This window comes from Alosa pseudoharengus, unplaced genomic scaffold (genome assembly GCF_046254945.1).
Source record: "Alosa pseudoharengus isolate Yale_2024_CS ecotype anadromous, Long Island Sound unplaced genomic scaffold, YU_APseudo_1.1 YU_APseudo_1.1_scf_23, whole genome shotgun sequence".
Classification (NCBI taxonomy): Eukaryota; Metazoa; Chordata; class Actinopteri; order Clupeiformes; family Clupeidae; genus Alosa; species Alosa pseudoharengus.
Genome location: NW_027468685.1, coordinates 16,118,802 through 16,144,991, shown reverse-complemented (window position 1 = coordinate 16,144,991; position 26,190 = coordinate 16,118,802). Strand labels below are relative to the sequence as shown.

At 46.1% G+C, this 26,190-nt stretch overlaps 1 protein-coding gene across 3 annotated transcripts; it reads right to left on the bottom strand.

Annotated features, from left to right (window-relative positions):
* Positions 1–858: 858 nt before the first annotated feature.
* LOC143140725 (protein tyrosine phosphatase type IVA 3) lies at positions 859–25,819 on the bottom strand. Of its 3 annotated transcripts, none has more exons than XM_076301783.1 (6): positions 25,718–25,819; positions 10,801–11,519; positions 9,621–9,713; positions 5,074–5,204; positions 2,458–2,532; positions 859–2,261 (listed from the first exon to the last, which is right to left on the bottom strand). In XM_076301783.1, exons 2-6 carry the CDS (start codon positions 11,005–11,007, stop codon positions 2,144–2,146), a joined length of 624 nt encoding a protein of 207 aa, XP_076157898.1. In that variant the 5' UTR covers positions 11,008–11,519; positions 25,718–25,819; the 3' UTR covers positions 859–2,143. The 3 variants fall into 3 exon arrangements, with proteins under 3 accessions (XP_076157898.1, XP_076157897.1, XP_076157899.1); XM_076301782.1 differs by lacking the exon at positions 25,718–25,819 and adding an exon at positions 12,196–12,784; XM_076301784.1 differs by lacking the exon at positions 25,718–25,819 and adding an exon at positions 12,196–12,727 and having other exon boundaries at positions 10,903–11,519.
* Between the last annotated feature and the right edge of the window lie 371 nt (positions 25,820–26,190).

Sequence of the window (26,190 nt, the reverse complement as noted above, 5' to 3'; positions counted from 1 at the left end):
TCAATCACTTCACATGTCAAACCTCTAATGGCTCAATCTCTCCTAGTCTTGTCTACAGCTTTTGAAATATAGTTCTGTCCTAACTTTTCTGTATCCTATTTGCTGAATCAGTGTTATGTTAGTGACTCTTTATTCACAATACTATACGTGATCAAACTTTTCACAAATGTTTTGGACCATTTGGAACAATCCAGCTCTTGCCTTTAAGCAATGTCTCTGTTTAAGTGACTTATTCTGTCAGTCCTTTCACCCATGTGGGAAGGTCACGACCACCTCTGCAATCACATCCTTCCCCTGGTCCGCATTCCTCAGATGCACCACAAATTGGTGGTAGGCCAAAAGGAAGAGGACACTCCTTTATCGCGTTTTTTTTTTATCAACAACAAAACACACGTTTGTATGGCATGCAGTGGCGCCGGACAGAAGTGAAGTCACACTGCCACTACGAGGGGAATTCCTTGTCGGTGGTCACATCTGGTCGAGAGGGATTGGGTTACAAGGATTCTTCATATGATATGGAGGACCTTTACTTGGTGACGCACTACTACTAGACCTAGATTCCTTAGATAGCGGAGATGGGATGGTGAGTCGCGTTGACCTGGAAAGACGTGAATGTCAGGGGAAAACAAGACATCGCCCCGTCCTCGGCCACTCACACAGGAGCGGCGTGGCACCTTTTTAATACTAGCTTTCCCCCAGCAGAGGGCGACGGTGTCTGTTGCTGTGAGTGGACTGACGCTTTAAAACACGATGAGCTGGCACTCACAGTCCGCCCATGAGTCACTCCTTGCTCACTCCCGGTGTGGTCATCCTCCTGGTCATCTGATGGATATAACGGTAAAAAGAATGCCGAGAAAGGGAGGTGCACATCCTTTTATTATTTCATTAATTCTATACAAGTGAAGGCAGTTCCTTCCGAGACAACAAAAGATAAAGGCAGACAAAGAGGCAAGTCAGAAGCAAGAGGAAGACAAGAGCGAAGTTGTCTCCCTCCCTCCCTCTCCAGTGGAGAAATCTGTGCTGTTGAGGAGCAAACCAACCGGCTGGCTCACAGGCGCCAAGGCCCTCCATTGAGAGGGTGTTTGTGTGGTGTGTGTGCATGTGTATGAGATCTGTGGCCAGGGCTCCTCCTTGTGGGTGCTTTGCAGTTTCTTTGTAAGTTTGGCCTCATTCACACACCATAATGTAACAGGGGCATAAACCAAGCAAAAAAGAAAGGGAAAAAAAAGAGAACAATCTCAGAGCAACCTCACAAGGATGAGTACACCTGCCAGCATTCTGTCAAACACTTCCACTGACGCACACACACCCCCTCACTCGGAGAATGCGTTCTCCTCACCTGACATTTGGTTTCATCAACATATATATAAAAAAAAGTTGTTGCACTAAATCTCACATCGAATCCCCTTGCTGCAGTCAAGTGACACAGGCTTTATCCCCTTCAAGTGCTAAAACCGGCTGCACTGAGCACGCTCACAAACGAAACACTGAAGCATCATGAGGAAGTATACCAGCACAAAGCAGCATAGTAGCATGTCCACAGCAGGTGAGCAAAAAGGGCCTCTTTCCTGACCGTTTACAATTCATAGACAGTGAGAGGGAGAGATATTTAAAAGAGCAGGCACAATAGAATACATTTCCCATATGTCCCCACACGATTCACATTTTGTTGTTGCACAGCTAGCTCTCACTCTTACCAACACTCATCAAAGGCATTTTTTTTTTTTCCTTCTATGATGTGTTTTTCAGGAAGAGGGACATTGGTTGACCCAAAATGCAGCCAATAACAGAAGACCATAGTAATGTTTTGGCGTGTGTGTGTGTGTGGGGTGGGGGGTCGGTCAAACTGTTGGTGCATGTCTAAGAACTAGGATGGCTTAAGGCAGAGGCGCCATCATCTCCAACGTCTTGGCTGCAGTCCAATTTCTGGGAGCAACTGCTCCCACTCTCTTCCCCCTTTCTCCAGGAGTTCGTTCAGACCCCGTGGCCACTCCACCTAACCCTAGACTAGTTCGCATTGTCATCCTAGAACAGCACAGTGCCTCAGGTGGCTGTCCAAGTCCATTCGTTTTGTTTTTCGCGTCGATCCGAGATCCGTATTTTCTGTCGGAAAAGGGGGGGTGGGATCTTGCAGTCCATTGGGTCACATGATACAGCACTTGTTCTTGAAAATGTGTGGGTGCTTATAACGCAGTCTCTGTTTGGGGCGATATTTCTCCAGGTATGTGAGCTGCTTGCTGTTGATGGCTCCTCTGCGCTTTCTGAAAGAGAACAAGAAATGGCAACTTAAAAATCAATGGCAGTGGCGGCAGCAGCAGCAGTCAATGTCATTACTCCCTTATGGACCTTTTAATTTACTATTCAAGAGACTGAAAAGCGCTTAAGTAAGTCCCCATCACAACCAGACTGCTCCTACCAAAAGGAGCCAGAGAGGAGAGGGGGTTGCAGAATACTCACTGTCGAATGAATTGGATGGCATCTTCGTATTTCATTCCACTCTCAATCAGTGCCAAGGCCACGAGGACTGGAGCCCTGGTGAAAAGTTTTAGAAAAGATGAAGAAAAGGGATGTAGTTCTTCAATGCCAGCTTTCTCTCTCTGTGTGTGTGTGTGTGTGTGTGTGTGTGTGTGTATGTTTTGGCCCTTACCCACCCACTCACGCTCCCTCTTTCTCTCTGAACACAGCTAACGCTCACAAATAGAAAAGGAGCTGGAGGATTAGATGGAAAATTTTTTGTGTTTGCAAATCTAGCTCTTTTTTGTGCCACTAGTCACGATCTACCAAGGTGGATGACGTAGATGGGCCATCATCATCTATCTTTTTTGGGCAGGTAAAGAAATAGAATCAGAACTAAAAAAAAAAAGAACAGGAAATAAGGACAAATTATGAGAATACGTAAAAGTACGTAAAAGGAACAGAATTCTAAGAACCCTAAAAAAACTGTGTTTTTTTTTTGGTGGCAGTGGTTTTTTTTTTTTTTTTTTTTTTCGCCCCCTCCTCAGTGGATCTCACAAACCCACAACAGGACTTCACCTCAACACGCGGGGAGAGACGAGAGAGCGTTTCCCATCTGAATAATATGAAAATAAACAAGCAGGGCCAAGAAAACATTGGCACTCTTTCAAGAACCAAGGCCTGAATCCCAGAGGAGGGGGCCCAAGTGCGTCAGAGCCTGAGGTTTACCGCCCCGAAAAGATGAGAACAGCATTGGGCAGTCACTCTCCCTCTCTCACAGTCCCTCTCTCTCTCTTTCTCCCTCCATCTCTTGCACCCCCCTTCCCTTTCTCTCTTTTTCCCTGCGTTGCAAAATGATCGTAAAGAGTGTTTTTTGAGAGCAGTGGGAGGCATGTGGAGAGAGCCGCTCTGATGCAATACCACACCGAGAGAATGTGGGGGGAAAAAACGCTTTAGCGTCTTCACCCTCTTGGGTGAGAGTGATTTCTTCATTGTTGATTTTTTTTAGGGGGGGTTCTTTCAGGCCAATACCCCCTATCCCCAATCTCTTCTTTCACATATTCCCCACATATGTTACGCACGCCAAGCACATAACTGCTCTCAGTCAGGAGACTGGGGTGGGAGTCTGTTATAAATACAGATCGGTAGGGAACACCAGATTCAATTAAGGTCGGAGTATTAGCTCCAGCCAGTATGGACCAGTCCCCCATCACTCTCCACTGCCCCTGCACCCCATGCCCTCACTCTCCAATCTTCTACCAACAGCCCCCAACTGCCCCCTGCACCCAAGCGAATAGGTCACTGAGAGGCCATACGTTTTTGAAGAGGGAAAGTAAAACAAACACTTTTTTTTTTTTTTTTTTAAGAAAAGAAAACGTATCTTCCTGTTTCGTCTTCAGCCTTCACCCCGTGCTCCTGCGAATAATACAGCGGGATTACTACCCCTACAGAGGGCACTCGGGGGACAGTTGACTTTGGCACGGCGCTGGGCGCCACGGTCCAGGGTTACAGCGCTGGCACCTCATGACCACGACCGGCACAGCGGCTCGTCGATGACGATGAGGAGACGCTTTGCAGCGGGGAAGCCATCATCTAATCCATCTCCTTTAGAGAAGTTAATGTTAGTGTTGCACACTAGCATGGGCCACATAGGAGAGAGACAAAGCAACAGGCTGCCATTTACTTTCGGGTGACAGATGGTGCTTTACAGAGACGAGAGACAAGTGGCCATTGCAGAGCTAACTAAACATGGCTGCCGATGGTACGAAATACGGTACAACATGGCAACTACCATAGAACTGGGAAGTGCCGGCCCGATTCAATTCAATGGCCGATGCTAGGCTAGCTAATTTAGCCAAAAGTGTACTCAGTGGGCTGCTCTTTAACCCTTAAAGGAGTACCGTCACACCGGTGTGATGGGAATGTTGAGAAATGAACGTTCTAAAGAATATCTGGGTTCATTGAATTCAACATAGAATTTTAGAACCTTCAATTGTTGCGGAACTTAGAATGTTCAAAAACCTACACCTTTAAGGGTTAAAAAGGGCATCCAACATGTACTCATTTTCTCCCTTGTTTTCACAAACAAACCGTTTAGGCAGCAATTTGGTGCCACATTGCCGATGACCGCAAATTATGTTGTCATTGTGGATTGGCTGATCCTCTCAGCAGGGAATTGACAGCTCATCCCCCAATCCACAGACGCAAAAAGCATTTGTAACCAGTGTGCACTTGAGGGACACCATTTTAAAGATAATGGAGGCTAACTGGCGGAAGCCAACTACAACAACTACTGACCCTCTGGCAACTACCAATGGGAGTGAAGGAAGCATGACACTGCAGAATCAAATGATACACATGTATGTGTCCAGACTTTTAGCTTAAATTTCAATAAGCTACACAACCGCTACCAAGCTACAGAAGTGGCAAACTAAACTAACAGGACAAGCTAATTTAACTAGTTTGCTATATAGTCAACTATGGGTGTTTAGGAACTATTGTGCATCCTTGAGTGTGAGTGAGTGAGTGAGTGACCGACAGAGTGTGTGAGTGACCGACAGAGTATATGTGTGTGTGTGTGTGTGTGTGTGTGAGAGAGAGTGAGTGAGTGTGACTGACCTCCCCAGTCCTGCCACACAGTGCACGGCGACGCAGCAGCCGGGCTCATCCAGGAATCGGCTCCTGAGCAGGCTCAGCCAGTCCTCCACCACCTTGGAGGGAGGCGGCGCGCCGTCGTCAAACGGCCAATCCTGAGGACGCAGGAGACGGAGAAGGAAGGTGAGGTGTGTGTGAGTATCCTTCTAGAAGTGAGTGTGTGTGTGTGTCAAGATCTGTGAGCACTGTGTGTGGCAACAATATAGACAAGCTATCTCCCTCTTTCTTGCTCTCTCTCTCTCTCTCTCTCTCTCTCTCTCACACACACACACACACACACTACTCTTACTATATCACCCTAAGGTGAAGGGTGAGTCACACTGTTTTGTTATGAAGCAAGTGGGGGTGGGATTCCACACCACTTACCCTACCACACACACACACACACACACACACTCATACACCAAACCCCTTTGAAGTGGGGCAGCTGCCAAAGAACACGGCACGCACAGACAGACAGACACACACACACTTACACTGAAACCCCACAACAACCAACATATGCACACACACACACACTTGTAGCTGTGACGCAGGCCTACGCTGATGGGAGCCAGTCCCTGATTAAAAGGGCTTACTCACAGCGCAGGCAGCAGAGATAACAGCGCACGCAGATTACTCATCGCCACTGGCTGCTAACTGACAGAGAGCAGAGAGCTGAATAGCAACACACAAACACACACACATACACACACTTTACAGCCCAAAGCAACCACAAGCATCAAACAGGTGTAGGTCATTTAATGTAAACTCGCTTTAATTGCTACAGTCGCACCTCCTGGAGGTGTTGGGAGTCTCAGACAAAGGGCCTTTGATGGTAGAGAGGGATAGAAGAAAAAAAAGAGAGAGAGAGAGAGAGGGAGGAAAGGAGCTTGAGACAGACATTCATACTGCGTGCAGAGACAGGAGGAGTCAAAAGGCTGATTTCCTTCATCTCCTTTCTGCTCTTTGGCTGGGCGTACGGGAGAGGGTGGATGGGTGGGTGTCTGCTGCTGCTGTGACGTAAATCAGGCCAAGAAAACAGCCGTGGCCTACTTAAGAGGGGGGGTGGGGTGGGGTGTGTGTGTGTGTGTGGGGGGGGGTCTAAAGGGGAGGTCACATTTACCTCCAAAAGCAGCGGGACATGTCGGAGCTGGTGGCCTCGTGAATCCTGCACACCGTTAAAAAGCACGTGTGGAGCTCACGAGGAAAGAGGTAGGCCATACACATGCGCCACACACACACACATAAACACAGACACACACACACACATACATACACATAAACACACATACATACACATAAACACAGAGATATACAGACACACACCAACTGCAGTCTTGCACTGGACAAAGCAGTGTGTGTTTTTCGGTCAGTCTTTACCCTCTGAGCCTTTTTTCTCCATTTGCTTCTAGCCCATCATCCATGGCATAGCTCACCCACACACACACCCACACACAGACACACACACTCTCCTTCTCTCCCACCCAATGGCCATCAGCTGCACACACCTGATTCACTTTATCAGGGCTTTTGTAATCACATGATGAGCTCAATCAGGTGTTGGAGCACAAAGAGCGATAAAGTGTGTGTGTGTCAGTTCCCTGGAGCATAGGAAGGGCAAACTCTTTGGAGATGCTGAACTACAGCTGAGGCCCAGCACACACACAGACACCTCTCTTCACACGCCCAAAGTGGAACATGCAGATGCACGTGTTGATGAGCATGTCCTTCACACAACGCGTGCTTGTGTACGAGACTTTCCCCATGTTCACACCGGACACTGGGACCCTTTGCGTGAGTCCCTCTTTGTGTCACATAACATGTTTTTGTGAGCCTCACTCTCAATTTGTCCAAAAATACCCCCCTTCTTGTTTGGGTTAGCTATACTGGAAGCACAAACAAACAAAAACACGCCCACCATTAAGCTACGGGGGGCGAGTGACGACAGAGTCCTGCCCGTTTCATTTTTCCCCCCCTTCTTTTTTGGTTATTCTTGGAGATTCTGATTAGTTGGACTTCCTTCCTCGTCTTAATGGAATGAAGCTCTCTTTGGACGTTTCCCACACTGCTCTTTAATATGTGCGTAAGCCGGGGAACGGGTGTAGAACGGAACCCGGGGAACGGGTGTAGAACGGAGGTCTTCCTTTCCACCCCAAGGCCTGACCAGTGCACCTCGCAATTCCCTCACTTTCCTGAGAGACTACATATGGGCACTGCCTCCATGTTGCCTCCATGTTGCTTATATGCAGATTTGCCCTCTTTCTCTCTCGCTTGCATTTCACAATGCGCACACGCACGCGCGCGCACACACACTCACACACACACACGCACGCACACGCGCACGCGCACGCACACACACACACACACACACACACACACACACACACACACACACACACACACACACACACACACACACACACACACACACACACACACACACACACACACACACACACACACACACACACACACACACACACACACACACACAAACACAAACACAAACACAAACACAAACACAAACACACACAAACACAAACACAGAGAGAGAGAGAAAACGAGTCAGCAGAGCAGAGAACGAGATGAAAAGCAAGGATAAGGGAGTGAAGGAGAGAGAGGGAGGGAGAGAAAGAAAAAAAAATGATTGAAGTGGAGGCCACACGGAGAGAGAGGGCTCTGCTCCACGGCTACCATGGCAACCTTGAAACGTTGCACAGAGGGTAATAAGTAACACGTGTGGCTGACTGGAGAGAAGACGAGAGGAGAAGAGAAAACGAAGGGGAGGAGAGGAGAAAAGAGGAAGAGGAGACAGGAGGAGAGGAAAAAAGAGGAGATGGGAGGAAAGGAGAAAAGAGGAGATGGAAATGAGAGGTGAGGCGAGAGGAGCAGAGGAGATGAGACGGGGACAGAAGGCTCTTAGATGCAGGAGCAACTAGAACAGGGATGACTCACAAGAACCTGTGATGAAACGAGGAGTGCGCACACACACACACACACACACACACACACACAGTATATCGTAAATGGGGTTGTGCACACGTGTGTCTGCATGTGCTTAAGAATTTTAAAGGCCTTTCTTTCTCTGCTGTTCTCTTTCCCCCTTCCCTCTCAAGCCCTCCTTCTCACAAGTATAATACACAACAACACATCATCAGTAGGGTAAAACGAACCTGTCTCACGACGGTCTAAACCCAGCTCAAGTTCCCTATTCGTGGTCTTCCACATGTCATCTTTGATGCTTGTTTTCTCTTGGCTTCAAAAATCCACAGGTCTGATCAACTTCACTCATACATTCCCCTGTGGGGCAGTCGTGGCCTACTGGATAGGGCTTCGGGGTTGTAACCAAAGGGTTGCTAGTTCGATCCCCTACCAGTGGGAACGGCTGAAGTGCCCTTGAGCAAGGCACTTAACCCCTTACTGCTCCTCGAGCGCCGGTGTAGCACGGTAGCTCACTGCTCCGGGTTAGTATGTGGTTCACCTCACTGTGTGTTCACTGTGTGCTCTGTGTTCACTAATTCACAGATGGGATAAATGCAGAGACCAAATTCCTTGTATACGCAAGTATACTTGGCCTAGAAACCTAATTTACATTTACATTACATTTACTGATACAGCACAGAAATGGCTGCAATCTCTGCTTTCCATTTCTGTGTTTTCATCAAAGAGCAAAGACCACACACACACACATGTGTTTGGTCGATGAAAGACACACCACCAGCATTTGTGTGATGGACTACGACGGCAACAACACAAATAGCCACAAAATCAGACAAAATAACTACACATGGCTATATGTCTACAGTACATTCCTCCATTATACTTCTCCCTGCGGAAATCTGAACAAATGCAACAGGCAGACAGAAGTGTGAAGGCTAGGGATACATGGTGGGGTGGGGTGGGGTTTCTCAAGGCAAGGTGTTACATACTCTCCTCCTGCTGATACACCCTTCAAACTCGCTCACACTCCACTGACCTCGAGGTTCCCCTTTGTCTCTCTGCTCATCAGTTCAGTAATGTTGCATTGGCATTGCGCTCGTACTCAGCATGCGTGCGGCATTCATGCTTCCCCAGGCTTATTATGCAAGGCCTCGTGTTCTACCATGTTTGTGTTGTCCTTGACGTCCTGGCGCCTTCTTCAGATTCCGTGCACATTGCCATGCTTTTTTACTTGTCTATCCTTTTCGTTTTAGTTGTCGTTAGCGTGTACATGGAAACCTCATTTCTTTCTTCTCTCGCCTGTATTTTCTCTTTCTCTCTCACTCACTCCTGGTACCATAGTGTGTGAACTGATTTAAACAAGCCATACTCTTCTTTGTCACTCCCTCTCTCTAACCCCAGACTCTCTGTATCTTTCTTTCCTACTTTCTCTCTCCCTCCCTCACTTTTTCAGATATGTGTGGACTGCTTTGAACAAGCCCCCCCCCCCCCCACCCCAGACAGCGCTCCTCTGAGCTGCACGTCCTCAGGCGCCGCCATGTGAGAGACACATGGCCGGTCCAGCTTCATGCAGCGGCAAGGCCACTCACCACCACTGTGATGCCGTCCTTCTCCAGAGGGGCCTTGTCATAGGTCACCTCACACACTCGAACTACTGTGGTGGCGCCGTACTTCTTTAGGTCCTGGAGAGGGAGAGATAGAGAGGGAGGGAAAGACAGAGAGGTGCAAAGTGGAGGGGAAGGAAGGTGGGAGGGGGGAGAGAGAAAGAAAAGAGAGAGAGAAGTGCAAAGTGGAGGGGAAGGAAGAAGGGAGGAGGAGAAGAGAGAGAGAGATGAGAGTTCACACTAGTGTTGACTGGATAACAATGTCACTGACATATCGGCAAGAAACAAGCCGTGTGCTGATACAAGGGGACATTTGGTGCTACTTTGCGAAGGGGTTCTGGGAAGCGGTGTTATTACGAGGTGCTGCTCTTTACGGGAACTGCTTAAAAGAGGAAGGCATGTGGCTGACCATGTAAAGGACCGAACACACGACACTGTACTCTATTGTGCCTCTGCTGTGCTTGGTGGTGGAGAGCAGAGTTGTGCTGTGCTGAACTATGCCGTTCGGTGCAGAAGAGAAGGGTGATGTGTGTGTGTGTGTGTGTGTGTGTGTGTGTGTGTGTGTGTGTGTGTGTGTGTGTGTGTGTGTGTGTGGTGAGGGGGTGGGGGTCCCATTGTCCGCTGCACGCTCCTCTCCCTGCCTTTGCCATGTGACGGTGGCTGCGCTGGGTCGGGGTCTCCATGGCAACAGCCCGGGCTTTGTGGATGCAGCGTGTTTGTTATAGAGCCAGGGCCTTCTGTGGACGTGCGCTAACTCGCTCGCGCTAGCTCATACTCCCTCGCTGGCTGTCAGACTGGTTTCTCCGCCGAGCGATAAGCGTAGGGGGGAGCGGCAAGAGGGTCACACGGAGGGCCTGGTGACAGCGGCAGCTCGCATTTCTTAAAAAGGATGGTGGGAGCGCGAGCGCAGATGTACTGCCAAATAAATGGAGGAGTGTGAAGCCAAAGCACAAGCAGCAGGATGGACAGGAAAAGCGACAGAGAGAGAGAGAAATTAAGAGAGGGAGAGAAACAGAGAGCCACAGAAACATAGAAAAAAAGAATGAGAGTGCTGCGACAAGGCAAAGAAAATGAAGGAGGGAAACACACACACACACACACACACACACACACACACACACAAACAAACGGACAAACAGACAGAGATAAAACCATACTGACTGACAGGAGGATGGACAGCAGGAGGAAGAGGAGGAGCGCGAGGAAGGAGCAGAGGAAGAGATGCTAATGGACGGAGGACAGGCGGCGGCGAGGAGAAGTGTCTCACCTCGATGAAGCTGTTTAAGGTGGAGTTGGTGGGGTTATGGGTGATGAGGAAGCGCATGTTCTTATAGCACACCTCCACAGGAGCTGGCCTGTTCATCCGAGCCATGCTTGTTTCAGTTGGTAAACCTATGTTTGTACAAGAGTGTACAATTTTTCAAAAAACACTGACGACGCTGTCTTGCGCCTGTAAGTCCACAATTGGCTTGATTTTTTTTTGTTTCCTTTTTAAAAAAGTCTTTGCCACAGTTCTTGATCTTAAGTATCTCTTTCTCGCGTACTGTTCCTCCTCTGATAAAACACAATCTTAAAGTCCTTCAGATCCTTACGACTCCCTCCCTTCAGCTGGACAGGCCTTTATCTCTTTACTTCTTTGGTCAGCGGGGGTAGTAGACCCCATCTGAGGAGTTGATCGCGGGGCACTGGAAAGGGTGGGGGGTCAAAAAGAGTGTTCCCCGGTTTGGGCACCGTTTTTTGGATCCACAACTTGCGTGGAGGTCAGACAGGGGTGCCAGACTGGTCACAAAGCCCACAGAGTCACACCTGGGGATGTTGCGCGTGGCAGTAGTCTCCAGACTGCTGCAGGAACGCCATCTACAACCGAGTGACAGGAGGATGGGGCTGCCGAAGAGGATGAGACCAGAGAGAAGAGTTTAGGGAGAGAAAGGGGGAGGGGAATTAGACAAGGGTATATAGCCTACTTCTAAAATGTAGTTAAGAAAATCACAACACAATTTTAATGAACACTCTAAACTACAGCAAACGTTGTCAAATGTAGGCCCATGGCTTTGATTTTGTTTCCAGCAATCAGAGCGAGATTTAAAAAGAAGCCACAACGTCGTTGTGTGGAGTTGCAAACCTCAACTGTTGTACCACCCTTCACAATTTCAAGCCAGCTAGCTAAAACTAGCAAATAAAATAATTACGGACTGATTTGATCAACATCAAGCGAACACGGTGTAAATGTGGATCGATAATTTTATTAAACCTGTTTTGCAACAAAATAAGCAATGCAGTCTTCTTACGCAAGACCCGGGCTATTTTCAATGGGTTAAACAGGCAACATTGTTGCCATATCGCTGATTTTTTCCCCCTTCTTTGTCGAAATCCATTTATACAACATGTGGCGTTGTGCAGCATTCCCGTTGATAGATTAATATAGTCTAGGCTACTAGGACAATTACTTGCACACGAACTCCTGGTTTTCTGGTCCGGCGACCATCTGGTATAAAACTTGAAATCCGTGCAACAGCACACCCGGTGTAGACGGAAACACAGACACCACTCACACCCTCACCTCTTTAGACTTTCCAGAACACATGCTAGGAAATGTGATACTGCTCTCCCGATTCTTATTCAGCTTAATCATTCGAACACGTATAAATCTTCCTGGAAATATCTTCACAGATCAATGTTCTAAGACAATTTGTTCGTTTGGCGAGCTGGTTACTCTCTTATCGGTGTGGCGGCGCAGGCTATAGCTGTAGGCGAGACACACCATCCGGCTCGGAGGCACGCTTGGCTTTACGGCAGACGTGGCCAAACCAGGGTTTTTTGCTGCATATCCAGTGAGTTTGGTCCTTTGGTAATCCCCTCTCCTGTAAGTTACATTCGGCAATTGTATCGCTGCCTCCCACTCGGGATCGTGTCTTGTCTATTGGGAACAACACGGAGTAAACAGCAGCAGCAACAGCAGCAGTCCCTAACACAAATGAATCCTGTGTGATCCAGTCGAGGCTGCCCCCACAAGGGGCTAAGCTAACAGGAATCCGCCGCTCGTGTCATACATGGTGTGTCCACGTTACCATGTAAGAACACACAGGACCACCCATTCTCGCACCCATTGCTCACTGAAGCAATTTAATATTTAGTAGCCTGCCCTTGCTATGGGACCATTTTTAATATGTAGGCTAGTTGGCTACGTGTTCACACACAGGTTCCACTTATGTCCAGCCTGAGAAATGACGAGAGTAGGGGATAAGTCCTGCCTGGAAGGGGTGTTATCTGGAGTAGATTGTAATCTCTTAACCTAGTTGTCGCTGCATATTAGTCTGAAAGTCTGGAATAAGCTATTAGAATTGAAACCCCTTTCACCCAAATGCTTTGGTAGAACAAAAAGAAAAGCTGCCTGTTTCTTTCAACATCTTGACTTCTGTTTACTGTGCACAAACAGTCTGCACAATAAAATGAAATTTCAAAGACTTAAGGCAGCCAAAAACATTAGTGGACTATTTAATGAGGCCTACTGAAAATAATAGCTATACCATTCACTTATTTCTTAAAGACAACCATAGGACACCAATGCCACCTGTTGGGTCTGACGGTCACCATGGCTGGTGGACATTTGGGTTTTCTCCTCCTGTAACAGCATGTGAAGTTAAATGGATGTAACAGTGGACCATGTTCTGTCTCCTCTTCTCTCCTAAGGTGAACAGCCCATTCTAGTCCACATTCTTGTTTAGAAAAGCAGTTATATACCACCTAAAATAAGATAACACTCCTCAGCACATGTAATGAGCTAGCCTACGCAACGTAGGTGATGAGCATAGGAGTAGGCTACACACAGCCAGGTAAACAAACAAACACCTGTCTCCTAAAGACACCATCATCAGAGAGTGTGATCCTTTGGGGGACAACTCTCTGTAGGTTAAAGTATGCCGACAGTGGTGGTGTTAATTGGGTGACAATGTGCAGGAGAGGCCATACTGAGGTGATAAACTGGAGTTGCATAGGATCAGTAAACAGCATCAGGTGTAGTCAACTACATATGCTGAGTCTTCATAGCCTATTGCACAAAAAGGCAAGATCAATTATGCAGCCTCTACCCCTTTGAGACTTGATATGAACATTTCCAATGACAATGACAAAAAAGCAGTGCTATGCTACCTACTGTGCTGCTGTGCATGAAAATAAATAAGATTGAATAATGCAGCCTAAATAAATAAATGCTTAAGAGCAGAGCAAGTAGTGAAGCAGTACAGTTTAATTGACAGCGGGGAGTTTGGAGAGATTAGACTGGGGAGGGAGGGAGGTAAGGGGGTACTTTTGGGCACCCTGAGGATTGGCTCTGCTCCACCACACCAAACCTCCGCAGCTTCGCCAACTGCAGTGCAAAATTAGCGTGCAAGAGCGAGCGAGCAAAACAAACTCGGCCTCTCATGGGTCACCTGTGTGTGTGTGTGTGTGTGCGCGCGGAACCACCCGCTCCCAGTACACGTGGTCCCACGGGTCACGTTGGGGGAACCGAAACCGCGGATCAGCTCCAAGGGTCCCCCAACCCTGGGGGGTCCTGAGGTGTTGTTTTATTCCTGCTCTTCAGGTGACCCCAAGATCTCAGGATCTGACGCTCAAACTGTGTTGTGGCATCTGCCCTGGTGCACATGTTTGAATCCGATAGGTCGAGTTGCTATTTTCATGTTGAGTCAACTGACTTGAGTGTGCTAAAAACTGTGACTGCCCTTTAAACGCTAGACTTCACTGATACTCTTGGTCTCTTAAAAAATTATGAACTCAATCCATTTCAGGAAGAGACGGATGGGGACATGAAGTGCTATCACTGCACACCAGAGTGCTGAGCATTGGCAGCGACCCAGATTGACCTAGCTGGAGGCACACTGGTGCCAATATGTTCCTTTAACGTATGTGTCAGGTTGCTCGGGCTCTGGGCACAAGATGGCTTGGCCAGAATAGTCTTGTTTTGACACGAGGCTCTCACTCACAAACACTTTGCGGTGGTGATGAGGGCGGACCCGGTGCTCTCTCTAGCACCTGCATTCTAAAAATAGCTCCAGCAGCTGCCCTCTGATGCATTTAGCCAGGCCGAGACGTAAGACAGTTTGTGAGATAACATAGGGGGGGATCTTGTTTTGAAGTCACATCGGCCCAGTGAGACTCGAATGAGACGTCCCTGCTGCTGTTAAAACTGATAAGATACTTGCCGCTAATCTTGCCATTCCCCAACACTGATAATGCTGATGGACTTAAAAATATAACTGAATTAATAAAACATTAAACAACAGCCAGTGCTATTCCCTTTTGTCTCTGAGGAACAACGATTCGAAGAAAGTCCACTTAGCTCCAATTAAAAGGGTGCTACATTTCTAGGCTGGATGAATTGATACAGAACACTTCTGTGGTGTGTTGGGGAGTTGGAAAATCCCCATGGAGACAGCATTGCATAACAGAGCGAACCCTTGCAATGGTGGCAAACTGTGAAACATTTGGGGTGAAAGGTCATGGCCTGGTGTGCTGTCGAGGGAGGAACTCCTGATGTGGTGCGGCAGCTGAGCTTGGAAACGAAAAGGTGCTCAACCTACCCCACCACCCACCCCTCGTCCTTTTCGACCCCAACATACACACCGACCTGCAGAGATGACACTGGCCTCTGAGCAATTTCGAACGCAAGCATAACTGCGACATCGATGTGCGTGTCAAGGTTTACAACAGACATGCTGAAAGCAGCCCCCCCCCCCATCCCATACGAGCAGCATGACACGTCTATCTGAAGGATGGGGGTCCTTTGCACCCCTATACATCACCTCAACTTGGAACAAATATTCCTCTGTCTGATTACAAGTTATGCAAGACAACCTTTGCCTTCTGAGGTGAATCCTCTTAAATGTATGGACATATACCACATTCAAAAGCAATCTACCAGCTCATCCTATACACAAGTACGGAGGCCAATCTCATGATTAATCTAGTTTGTGGCATCTTAATTACTTCTTAAGTCTGGCAGAGGATTGTTAATTTATCAACCAGTGTGGCCTTCAACACTTGTCTTCAGATAACACTTGTCTTCAGATAGTCATAGAGAGGTCCACTTGATTTACAAGCCACCAAAAGCCATAATCTCATTACTCCTAAAATACGAAGGCTGCTGAACAGCTGCACATTAGATTGGCTTTTAATAACCTCCAAAGTTCAGTTCCCGCCAGTGGAAAATAGGACTGTGTCGGTGCCTCGTGCGTGCGTGTGTGCGTGCGTGTGCATGTGTGCTCGTATGTGTGTGTGATCCCTACAAGGCCTTGTGGGCCTCGGGTTTCATGTGGCTCTGTTTTGATAAAGTAACTCATTTGGAGGGAGTGTGTGTTGCAACCCCAATACAACCCGATGGGAGGAACTCCGGTTGTGTTTTTCTTCTGTCGTTTGTTGTCAAACTGCTTGGCATGTAACTCCGCAATAATACTGTACATATGATAGATGTAACAGCTGCAGCTGCCAACACTCACACAGCAACCACTCGTTCAAAGCGAAAACATCCTTGTATGGTACAGGTCCATGGTCTATATTTTCCACTACAATGGGCTCAACTTGAACTCCCACTTACCTCCATCACACAATGCCCATTATTCCCTTACCAAGGGAAGAACTACGCTGACCCGGCTTATGGGCCCTTAAAGGAAACCGCTCACTTTTAGATTTGGTATGCATGTGTAGGGCGCCAATGCACGATTTCAATGTATCCACTTGTATCTCTGTTTGTACGCTCGGTGAAATGCAGCTGTTGACGTCATATGTGGTCTACACCTCGGGGCCAGATTAAAACAAATTATGCCCTGCAAAAACGCAAGTCACTAAATGATTACCATGGAGCGGCAAGTGTTGCCCCGGTTGGAAAATACAGAGGTTCAAGTCAGCTCGCAGTTGGTCAGCATAATTACTGGGCTGAGGGGGAAAAAAGTTTTGCACTTGGCATTTTCACCTGGGTGTGACCTGATAGGAAAAGCAGCACACAATGAGCGGTTGTTTTGCGCAGGGGCGCTTTGGGCTTTCTCCATCTTAGCAACATGACAAACTGCCGGCACAGACCAGACGGAGCTTGAAATAAGCAGGTCAGATGCAATCACAGCGCACCACGACTGAGGCCAGGGGCCGCCCTAAAAAAAAAAAAACGGGCACGTCTAACGTGCACTTCTTTTACAGTCTTCAAGAAGTTCCTTTCTGGAAGTCCTCAGAAACATTCCGTACTGTCAAGGCCGATATGAAACCCATCGAGACCCATCTGACTGTTTACAAATACTGGTCACTTCCAACATGTTTTTTGGCTGGTTCAAGGGAAAGCCATCTCCCCTTACATACTCCTCACTTTGCATCTGGCCTCTGTACATCTGTACAACTCTGCAGATTTCCCATAACACAAATCTTAATACGTGACATCAAGGACAGCATGAGTCCCATGTCAAAAGAGCCAGTGGGGGAAGACCAGCCAAAACCGTGATGGAAGATGACCGGTCATCTCTGTCACAAATAAGAGAGTCTGGGACCCAATAATTAGGCGTCCAGGTGACGTAGAACAGGATTACAGATGTAATCCGCGTCACCCAAATAAGGGTTTTTTTTGCAAGTGTCCCACAATAACACTCATTAACTCGCAATTAAGAACCAGACGCTTGTTTATTTCTCTTCGCTCGGATAAGTGAGCAGAAGTGAATATGAAAATCTGCATGAGTCAGCCGTGAAAAAAAAAAAAAAGAGGCTTGTTTTTGTGCTGAATTTGTTTTTAACCTTGGGATCACTGAACTGTTTTGTGTGTCGGGAGGATGTGAGTACTGTCCTGGACAGGTGCAGAAAAAGCTCAGCAGTGGCTTCCTCAGCTGACACCAGTGACTCTTTGCTCATGCGCTCTAACTCCGAAAAGGCCATCAGAGAAGTGCATCAAAACGCAGACATATTTAAAGGGCAAATCACATCCTGATTAGTCCCGCTGCTCTGAACTACACACAAATTAATCACTCTCTATCTCTATCTCTCTCTCTCTGACGCGCTTGCTCTTTTGTTTATCCATCATCGGACTTTGCAGAATCCGAATTCCCACAGTAATCAAAACGTCCGGAATGCCGAAATGTGGCGGACGGACGATGGAGAATTCCGCCACAGGAAATCCCGTATCCGATCTCCAGGGCCCCCATCGCTGACACTCACTGAGCGTGCTCAAACCTGCTGGGACGGCCCTGACAGCAGTAAGGGGTCAGTGAGACGTCATCTGTCACGGCCAGTGGCCCCGTTTCCCCCGAGGATTCGCCCCGGGCTGGAAGAGCCCAACATCTGCTGTGAAATAACCAAGGCCTTCCATATCAATCCTATGGCTTGGCTCATTCTGTCGCAATGAGAGACTGACCCTTTGCTCTGACCTACTGTGAAAAGGACAGACTCTTACCGATCATACTCTCACTGATTACAGTACAGAATGGGCGATCATAAAACTTGCGCAACCATAGCTTTCAGGGACTCATCATAACATTGTAACCTTGCTGGGAACGCCTTATATAAAAGCCTATCAAGCTCCAGGCCCAACAGAATCCCACATAGTTAAGCGGTGATCCAGGGCTGGGTGGTATGTAGTGCATTCCTGTTGTTTTTTTTCTATTGGGACATTCCCCTGATCTGCAGCTGGGAGGTTTCAAACGCCACACAAATGTTATTCCGATGTCAGAGGTTTTCCTGTCTAAGACTCACAGCTGGACCTTGGGTCTGGTGAAAAAATAAGAGGAAGGGGGGGGGGGGTATACCTCGATACTGATTCCTGAGAGAAACACACTCACAGACAAACATACACACACACACTCACTCGGTCTCTCACTGACACAGACACACACACACACATACACACACAAAGCCTTTTCCTCAGTCAACACATGGTCTCCCTTGAGTGCGTAGGTCACTTCACCACAAACAGTCATGTTCCCTGCTGCTGTTACTCTCCCCAGTGAACCCAGCTTAGGGGTGAGAGGGTCTGTGCATCTCTGCAGGACTACCACAATGAACTCCACTGCCGCAATCATGTCTGTGTTCAATTAGAGACCTAGAATGCCAGTGTGAAAACAGAATTAAGACGTCTTCCACAGGGACTCCTTGCTGGGGTAGTTTAATTGGCCACAGCTCAAATCTTGCATCTTTTCTGTAGCAGAACTTTTCCGCTCAATGCACGTTGTCTTCACTGCTGTTGTTTAACCCCTGCAGAGCCAAATGACTTAAGAGTGGTATGACATTTTAACAGATCCCACCCCCTCCCAACCCCTCATAAACAAAAACATAATTTGCTGAACCAAATGCCTTTCTCATTGGACATGTTGCCAGACTCCACAGATGTAGTGCAAATGAAAATGAAGATTTTATACATCCTTGATGGAGCAGACTTTTTGACAAATTCAGCTAATTTCTCCTTAAGGGGACTTCACATTACATGCGCAAACGGCAGCGCTGTGCTATGAAATTATTTTCAATGCCTTGCGCGCAAGAACTGGTCTGCCGAGCAAAGTACAGTGCAAGCGGCATTTGCTGCTCTTGCGCGTGCCACGGTCAAAGTTGAACCATGTTGAACTTAAACCGCGCTGCGCTGCAAATCATAGGTATTTTGCGCTGAGCCCGGTGGCAAGCACAACAAAAATCTTTGGGACATTACCTCAACCAAGAGCAACCTAACGGCGAGCGCAGCGCATGCCGCATGTAATGTGAAGTCCCCTTCTGGCCTGGCTGTGTGGCTGGGAATTATACAAAGACGCTCAGACTGAGCCATGAACAATCCAGGCCAATTATTTAAAGTAAGTGGTTTTTTTTGGCCTTTTTATACCTTTTTAATGACGGGACAGTGGAGAATGACAGTAAGCGAGCGGGAGAGAGAGTCAGGGGTGGTATCCGGAAAGGACCACGGGGCGGGAATCGAACCCAGGTCGCCGGTGTGCGGTGCAGGTGCCCCAGCCAGTCGCACCAAGTGTAACACACACCTAGGACTGTTGGCCAGGTGCTGGCCACTGGTAAATCATTCAAAGAGGGTAGAGTAGCACTGCATACACCAGCTCCATATTGATGTTTTTTTATATTTAAAATAACATTCGGCCTGGGGCCTTAATCAGATCGTAAAAAGGAAAAAGGAAGACCAACCTCATCATTATATATTCACACTAACACACCAATTCAGGCCAATTAGCTCATCAACAATATCAACAACCTTTTGTGAAACTGAGACAAAATTTGAATCTTGTTTGTTTGCTTTGCATAGTAGATGAAGCCTGTATGCTCCAGAGCAAGCACATATATGATGGAGGAAAACTCTCTTTTAACAAGTAAAAACCTTCAGCAGAAGATAGCTCACTGATAGGGCCTGATGCTGGGCATCTGAACATTGGGAGTCAAAAACGAATTAAGAACCACAGCATTGTGACCGCTGGCAGCAGACACTCATGCCTATGACATATTTGTGCTTGAGCACTCTGGAACTGGAACTCATGGTCATGGCATTGCCAAGTCCCCGCCTCAGAACCAACAATGAGAACCAGCATTTTTGTCTTCAGTCAGTGTCACCAACTCTGACAGCTCTAAAAAACCTCCCACGCAAGCCCCGAAGTGAGGGCGAAAACAAGCAAAGCGAGGATAGGTGCACTAAACAGATCCAGCCTCCTCAAACACTTCCACCTTTTTCCCCCCCTTATTCTCCACATGATTTAATCACAGACTTGCGTCACAGCAAGATCGGGCAGCCAGCCATGGCCCCCAAATGGATTAATTAGAGGGATTTTTATTATAAACATTTCATGAGATGGGAACACTAAACAGCCACATAAAACACAACAGCCCCAGGGTCTTAGAGTAAGCGATTGTTTTCCAAACAGTCTCCGGATCAAAACCTGTCTAAACAATGTCCGATTCGACAGGATATAACATAACATGCTGGCTGCTTATTGTTCACTACTTTTTATGATCCTTCAGTATCCCAGCAACAGTGTCCAGAGTATAGTGAGAAATGCCTTCCCTCTCTTTTTTTTAACTGGAAAACTCAACAAAGGGAGCAGTTTTCTGTTATGGGTGCCAAAGTTCTTGACATGTTCCCCATAAATCCGAAAACAAAAGCAAGATCATTCTTTCCTCCTTTTTAAGGTTTGGATTGCTTGTTTTTCAGCACATACAATTTGTGTTGACCCCCAACCAGGTCACCATAACCACATCTGTGTGTCACTCTAATTTTGACAGTCTGGCCACTTCAGAGAATGACCGCAACCAGAAACCCTCTAAACTGAATTGATGCCATTGCAGGTGGAAATGAAAGTGAGGGGTTAACTATAGTTGGGGGAGTTGATGCTCAATGCTCCAGGGAAACCTCTTCTACAGAACAGCTTCTTACCTAATCCACAAGTCTCATCGCCCTGACGACATCCAACTTTGACACCATGCATGTTCCCTGTAGGCTGCCTTCCCTTCCCCCCTCACATACGCAACCTGTTATGACAGTCGCAAACACAGCCAAGACATGATCAAATATCTCCCGTAAAAGCTCAGCGCTGGAGCTGACATTGCAGGTTCCTGCCTTTACTAAGAAATCAAAAAGGGGAGGAAAAAATCTGACCTACTTACCTGAACTGCAGCTCGAAATATTTCAATCTGCCTAAACCAGTTACAAACATATTGCCGGGTATTTCTTAGCATTTATTTCGCAACAAAGCAATTCATTTCCATGCTTGGAGAAGCAGTGGGGTGAGTTGTATAGACCCTTTCAACAAGGTAAACAAAAACAATGCTTGAACATTCTATTTGGGCCCCAATCTACTTCCTCTGCATTAAGATAACATATGGAATGTTAAAAAGGAAGTGTTGTGGGGCCAACTATGATGCTGATAATGAAAATTCCATGAAAGGGTCTATAGATGTTTGCACCCGTTGCCCTTTTGCCGGTTGGCAAAGACCACTCAGATGCACCAAAGCCCATCAGTCAGCTGAGGTGGGGTGCAGATTAAAACATCTCCACTGGTGGAAATTCTTAGTATAGGATCTGAGAGTAGTGGGGCTTAGAGCTTAACAAGGCCCCCAGCACACACACACTAATATATATATATATATATATATATATATATATATAGATATAGATATAGATATAGAGAGAGAGAGAGAGAGAGAGAGACAGAGACATAGTTTTATTGTATATATACAAGTTTTAGTTGAAGAGACAATTCAGTGGTGGGGGATTTCACAGATATCTGTGTGCACACTTTCAACCATGCCAGTCAAGGTAGACAAGGGATAAAGGTGTTTAGTTAGGGCAAGTAGGCAGTTGACTGGGGACAGGTAAGTAAAACAAGATGCTTATTGTTTCCCGGATGGCAACTAATGCTGGACCTCTTCAAGTCAAATACAGGCTTTTCTCCTGAAGGGAGGATTAAGGGACATGCTACCCAGAATTATTATTGGTCAGATTTGAGCCAATTAGGGTCACTCGCATTGATTCCTCTCTGGAAACAACAACTGCTGAGCAGTTCAGTGGCACATGTCTAAAGCTAAACCTCAAGAGTCAGCACGGTTACTATGAACACTACTGCCTTGAGACGATCGCCTGGAGCAGTGCTGGGAAGGAGAAATAATCGCTTTCTAAATACATGAGGTATTAACCCTTCCATATCCATACTGAAACCTCACTGTAATTCTGTGTGTCTAAAATCCTCTGGAAACATAAATGCCTGTTGGCCAGATGGACATGGAAGCTAGTGAATTTATCATCCCTTCAGTGCATCCTGTCCAACCTTCTGTCTGTCAAGTGGGAAATATCACTGTCAGAATACAGCCACTGCATGTTTGTCATGCAAAATGCAGAATATGAATACTGAGAATATAGACATAAAAGTTGTCATAGCTCCACAGCCGTAACTGTGTGTGTGTGCGTGTGTAAGTTGTTTTCTCTTATTTGTCATAATCTTCTGTATATTCAGTATATTCTGTATATCAGGATGCCTTTCTGACTATATGTCAAGAAAGTTATTTCAAACTATATGCGTCAACTAATGTTTAATTAACATTGTCTGTTCATGGGTATTTAAAACCACTACAGAATATGTCATAGTCCTAGATCACTTTCGGGAAAAACAGTTGCCATGCCTTGAAGTTGGATACTACATCAACAGATAAAAGTATAAAATGGGGCCCTCACACCAAAGATTTACACTGTTTTGCTTTTCATGTTATTTACATTGAAACGTTACCTTAGTCACTAGCTTTCTGACTCCAACAGCCACATTGCAAGCTTGTACATTAATCACAGATCTGGTGGGCTTGTATGTTACTCATGTTTATTTACTTGTGTTCCAACCCTGTCCTTCAGGGCTATTGATTTTTAAACACATCCATGAGTCAGAGGAAGACATGAAGAATGTATTTCATGAAAATCCCTGATTAAAGCGCAGCGGGCATTGGACTACGTGCAACTCTGCACCAACAGTTTGATCAAAGCACGTTCGGGGGGTAAGTCACGCCACTAGCATGACAGCTACCAATGCCATCACTCTCTGTGTGTGGCTAACAATTGTTTATCAACATCCCATCTTGTGACCTCAAACCAGTCTTGGGTCAAGTGTTGTTGAGATGCTCATCTGTTCTGGCAAGGCCTTCAAAGCCAACGAAGGGAGTGTGTTTATTTAATCTCTCTCCATGGAGGTGGATAAGGATCATAAGAATTGTGTGTGTGAGTGTGTGTGTAGGGGGATGCCATTAGTCATGTTTACACAATTTTACATCTCTAGTGGCTTCCGAACTCCTGAAAAGCAACTCTCCAACTAAACCAAACGTCCAACCAAAACTCCACATCATTGTCATCATCATTTCAATGCAAGGCCTTTGGTTGGTTACCATATCAAAATATACTGAGCCTAATAGTACAGACTATTATTTGTATGTGTTGACAGTAACCTATTTGGTAATTGTTTATTCTTTATTCTTATACAGCTTATCAACTCCAATTTGACATTTCACATTTAATTATAATTCTATTCCACATTAAAATGTGCTGACAATTAATCTACTGTGTAGTAATAAAGAAATGAAGGAATTTACTGTTAACATGGGCTATGCCATCCGCATGATACTGGGAAGTACGGATTGTATGTGTCTGAAATACTCCTCCCCACATTTCAACAGGGTGCACAAAAAAGCACAGTAGAACTAACAGTGAGATTCTTTCATTCATATTCCCACCCTAAACTCTTTTCTGCAGCAGACAGCTTTAAAAACTTTAAAAAGAAGTACACTACTCAGCTAGTTCAAGTCATTAAGGGGAACAGAACTGCGGATGTTGCTACAAGCAAGGAGCAGCGAGCAGTATTTGATCCTTTCCAAACATGTGCAAAACTGAAGCTTTGATTTTCTCATGCTATATCTTGAGCTTCAGCTTTTGAGAGTCTTTCCTTAAAGATAGGCGAAATGAGAACGCCTGTTTGACCGAGTGGGAGCCCCGGAGTTGGGGTCAGTCTGCAAACTGAACTATCGCAAGTTTAGTCAAAGTCCAGAACGTCACTCTGCGCACAGAGAGCGAGAGCGCTTTTTCTGGCACGGGAACAGGAGGTCATGTGGAAGTATTTATTTGGGGGTCCTCTTGAGGGAAGCTCTGTTGAATTCACATCAGCCCTGAGAATGCACTGCCTTTTTTCAGTTCTCCACAAAAAAAGGAGGAATGCTTCAAGACCCCTCTTGTGGTGAAAGTATATAATAATTTTCATGCAAGCCTTCTCATTAACTGCTGTGTGTTAAAGAAGGGGAAAAAAGTTCCAACACTGCAAGCTTCCACCCAAATTAACCTCTTTAGAGGCAGTTACTCTTAACACTTTCCTAAACAAACACTGTAATTTCAGATAGGTCACTTGACAAAATTAGTATTGACATCATACAAGATGCAGCACGCTTTTCAGGTATGATGCTCCAAAAACAATATGCTTAATCAATCAGTCACTACAGACTTCGTACATTTCACTTACTCATGGAAGCTGGAATATTTTTAAAGCAGAACAGCTTTGGTTATTTAAAAAGTCGTTTGATTACAGTGATTAGGCCTGTTTCTCTACCAGTTCCTCTCACCAGTTTTCATAGCAGTTCATATTTGCAGCAAAACCCATTTACTTTTTAAAAGCCTAAACCTGGCAAATTAAGTACGACCCCATATGTATTTTTTTCTTGTTTGTTTGAAATGTTTCTGGACAGCAAAGGACATTCATGCCGTATTTTAGTTCAACATGTTAAATGTAGGCTACACTTCACATGTTACCAACCACTAGCTCATAAAAAGATTTCATCAAGTGTTATCTCTGACACGGTACCAGAGGATTTACACTGCATGTGTAAAATCGCAAAACACTTAAATAATTAAGTCCTTGGATTTATCATCCATAAAGGTTCCACGACCTTAATACAGTCAATTAAAGCGTCACTCCCACAAAGTCCCCATCACAGTTAAGTGAGCATGATAAACTACAAGAAATGATGCTGCAACACCGGAATCGGACGTTCCGATTTGTCACTATTTTACTATTTCGCCATTCATGAAAAGTTGTGATAACCTTTGTATTCAGCAAAGGAAACCCTGTTTAAAACACTAACCCAATAATGCATTCCATTGAAACACATTAGATTCTGAGCCTCCCAACCTTCTCATCTGACCTGTTTATTTTAGGCTACTAGCCTATAGTTCACGTTAAAAAGCCCTGACGCAGTCTATAATCAAAGAGGAAATGTAAAAGAGAAAGCAGAATAAACTATTTGGTTTTGACAACAGTGCGACTACTTTCGTCATTAAACTAACGTTAGTTTCTAACCAGACGAATTAAAATACCTCTATGTAGGTTTTAGTTGGCTGCTTGGGATAACGCCTATACCACGGGTGAAGCATCTCAGATTAACTTCACAAGTGTCGATGAAATTGCCTATGAAACCAGTTTCAGCGAGACGCCAAACTCTTGCGACGCGCATCAAGTCTATCCAACGCGTAGGCTATGTTACATTTTGAATAGGCTAGCACTACAAGACACTGACATTCACTTTGCTGACACATCTGAAAAGCCTTAACTTACCGGCGTTGTCTTTCCTCAGGCAACTGAAACAACGGCGGCTGTCAAACACAATATCTAAGTTTCTGCCCATGTGATTGCTCTGGCAGACTGATCTTGGTGCAAATGTGGTTCCTGCCCCTGAAAGACTGTTCAACGTCGGAGCGCCGCCCTGTGGGGATCAAGAGAACACGAACACTGGTTGAACCTTAACATGACCAAGAAGCTGCAGACTTCTCTAACATTTTCTGTTAAAATTCACTTAAAGTGAATGGTCTGAGTGGTCGAAACGTTGTGTATCACCCACCATTAAACTGGGAGCGTTCGACACAGTGTGCGGATATATTTTCTTTTGTTTTACTTAAAATTCACTTAAAACCCATGATGTATACACAGTGTAAACAAATATATCAGTTTAGAATATGCATTCTACCGTGACAGGCCCGTGTAGCTTAGTTGATGGAAGTCAACAAGCTCCATTTCAGAGGGGTTCTTGT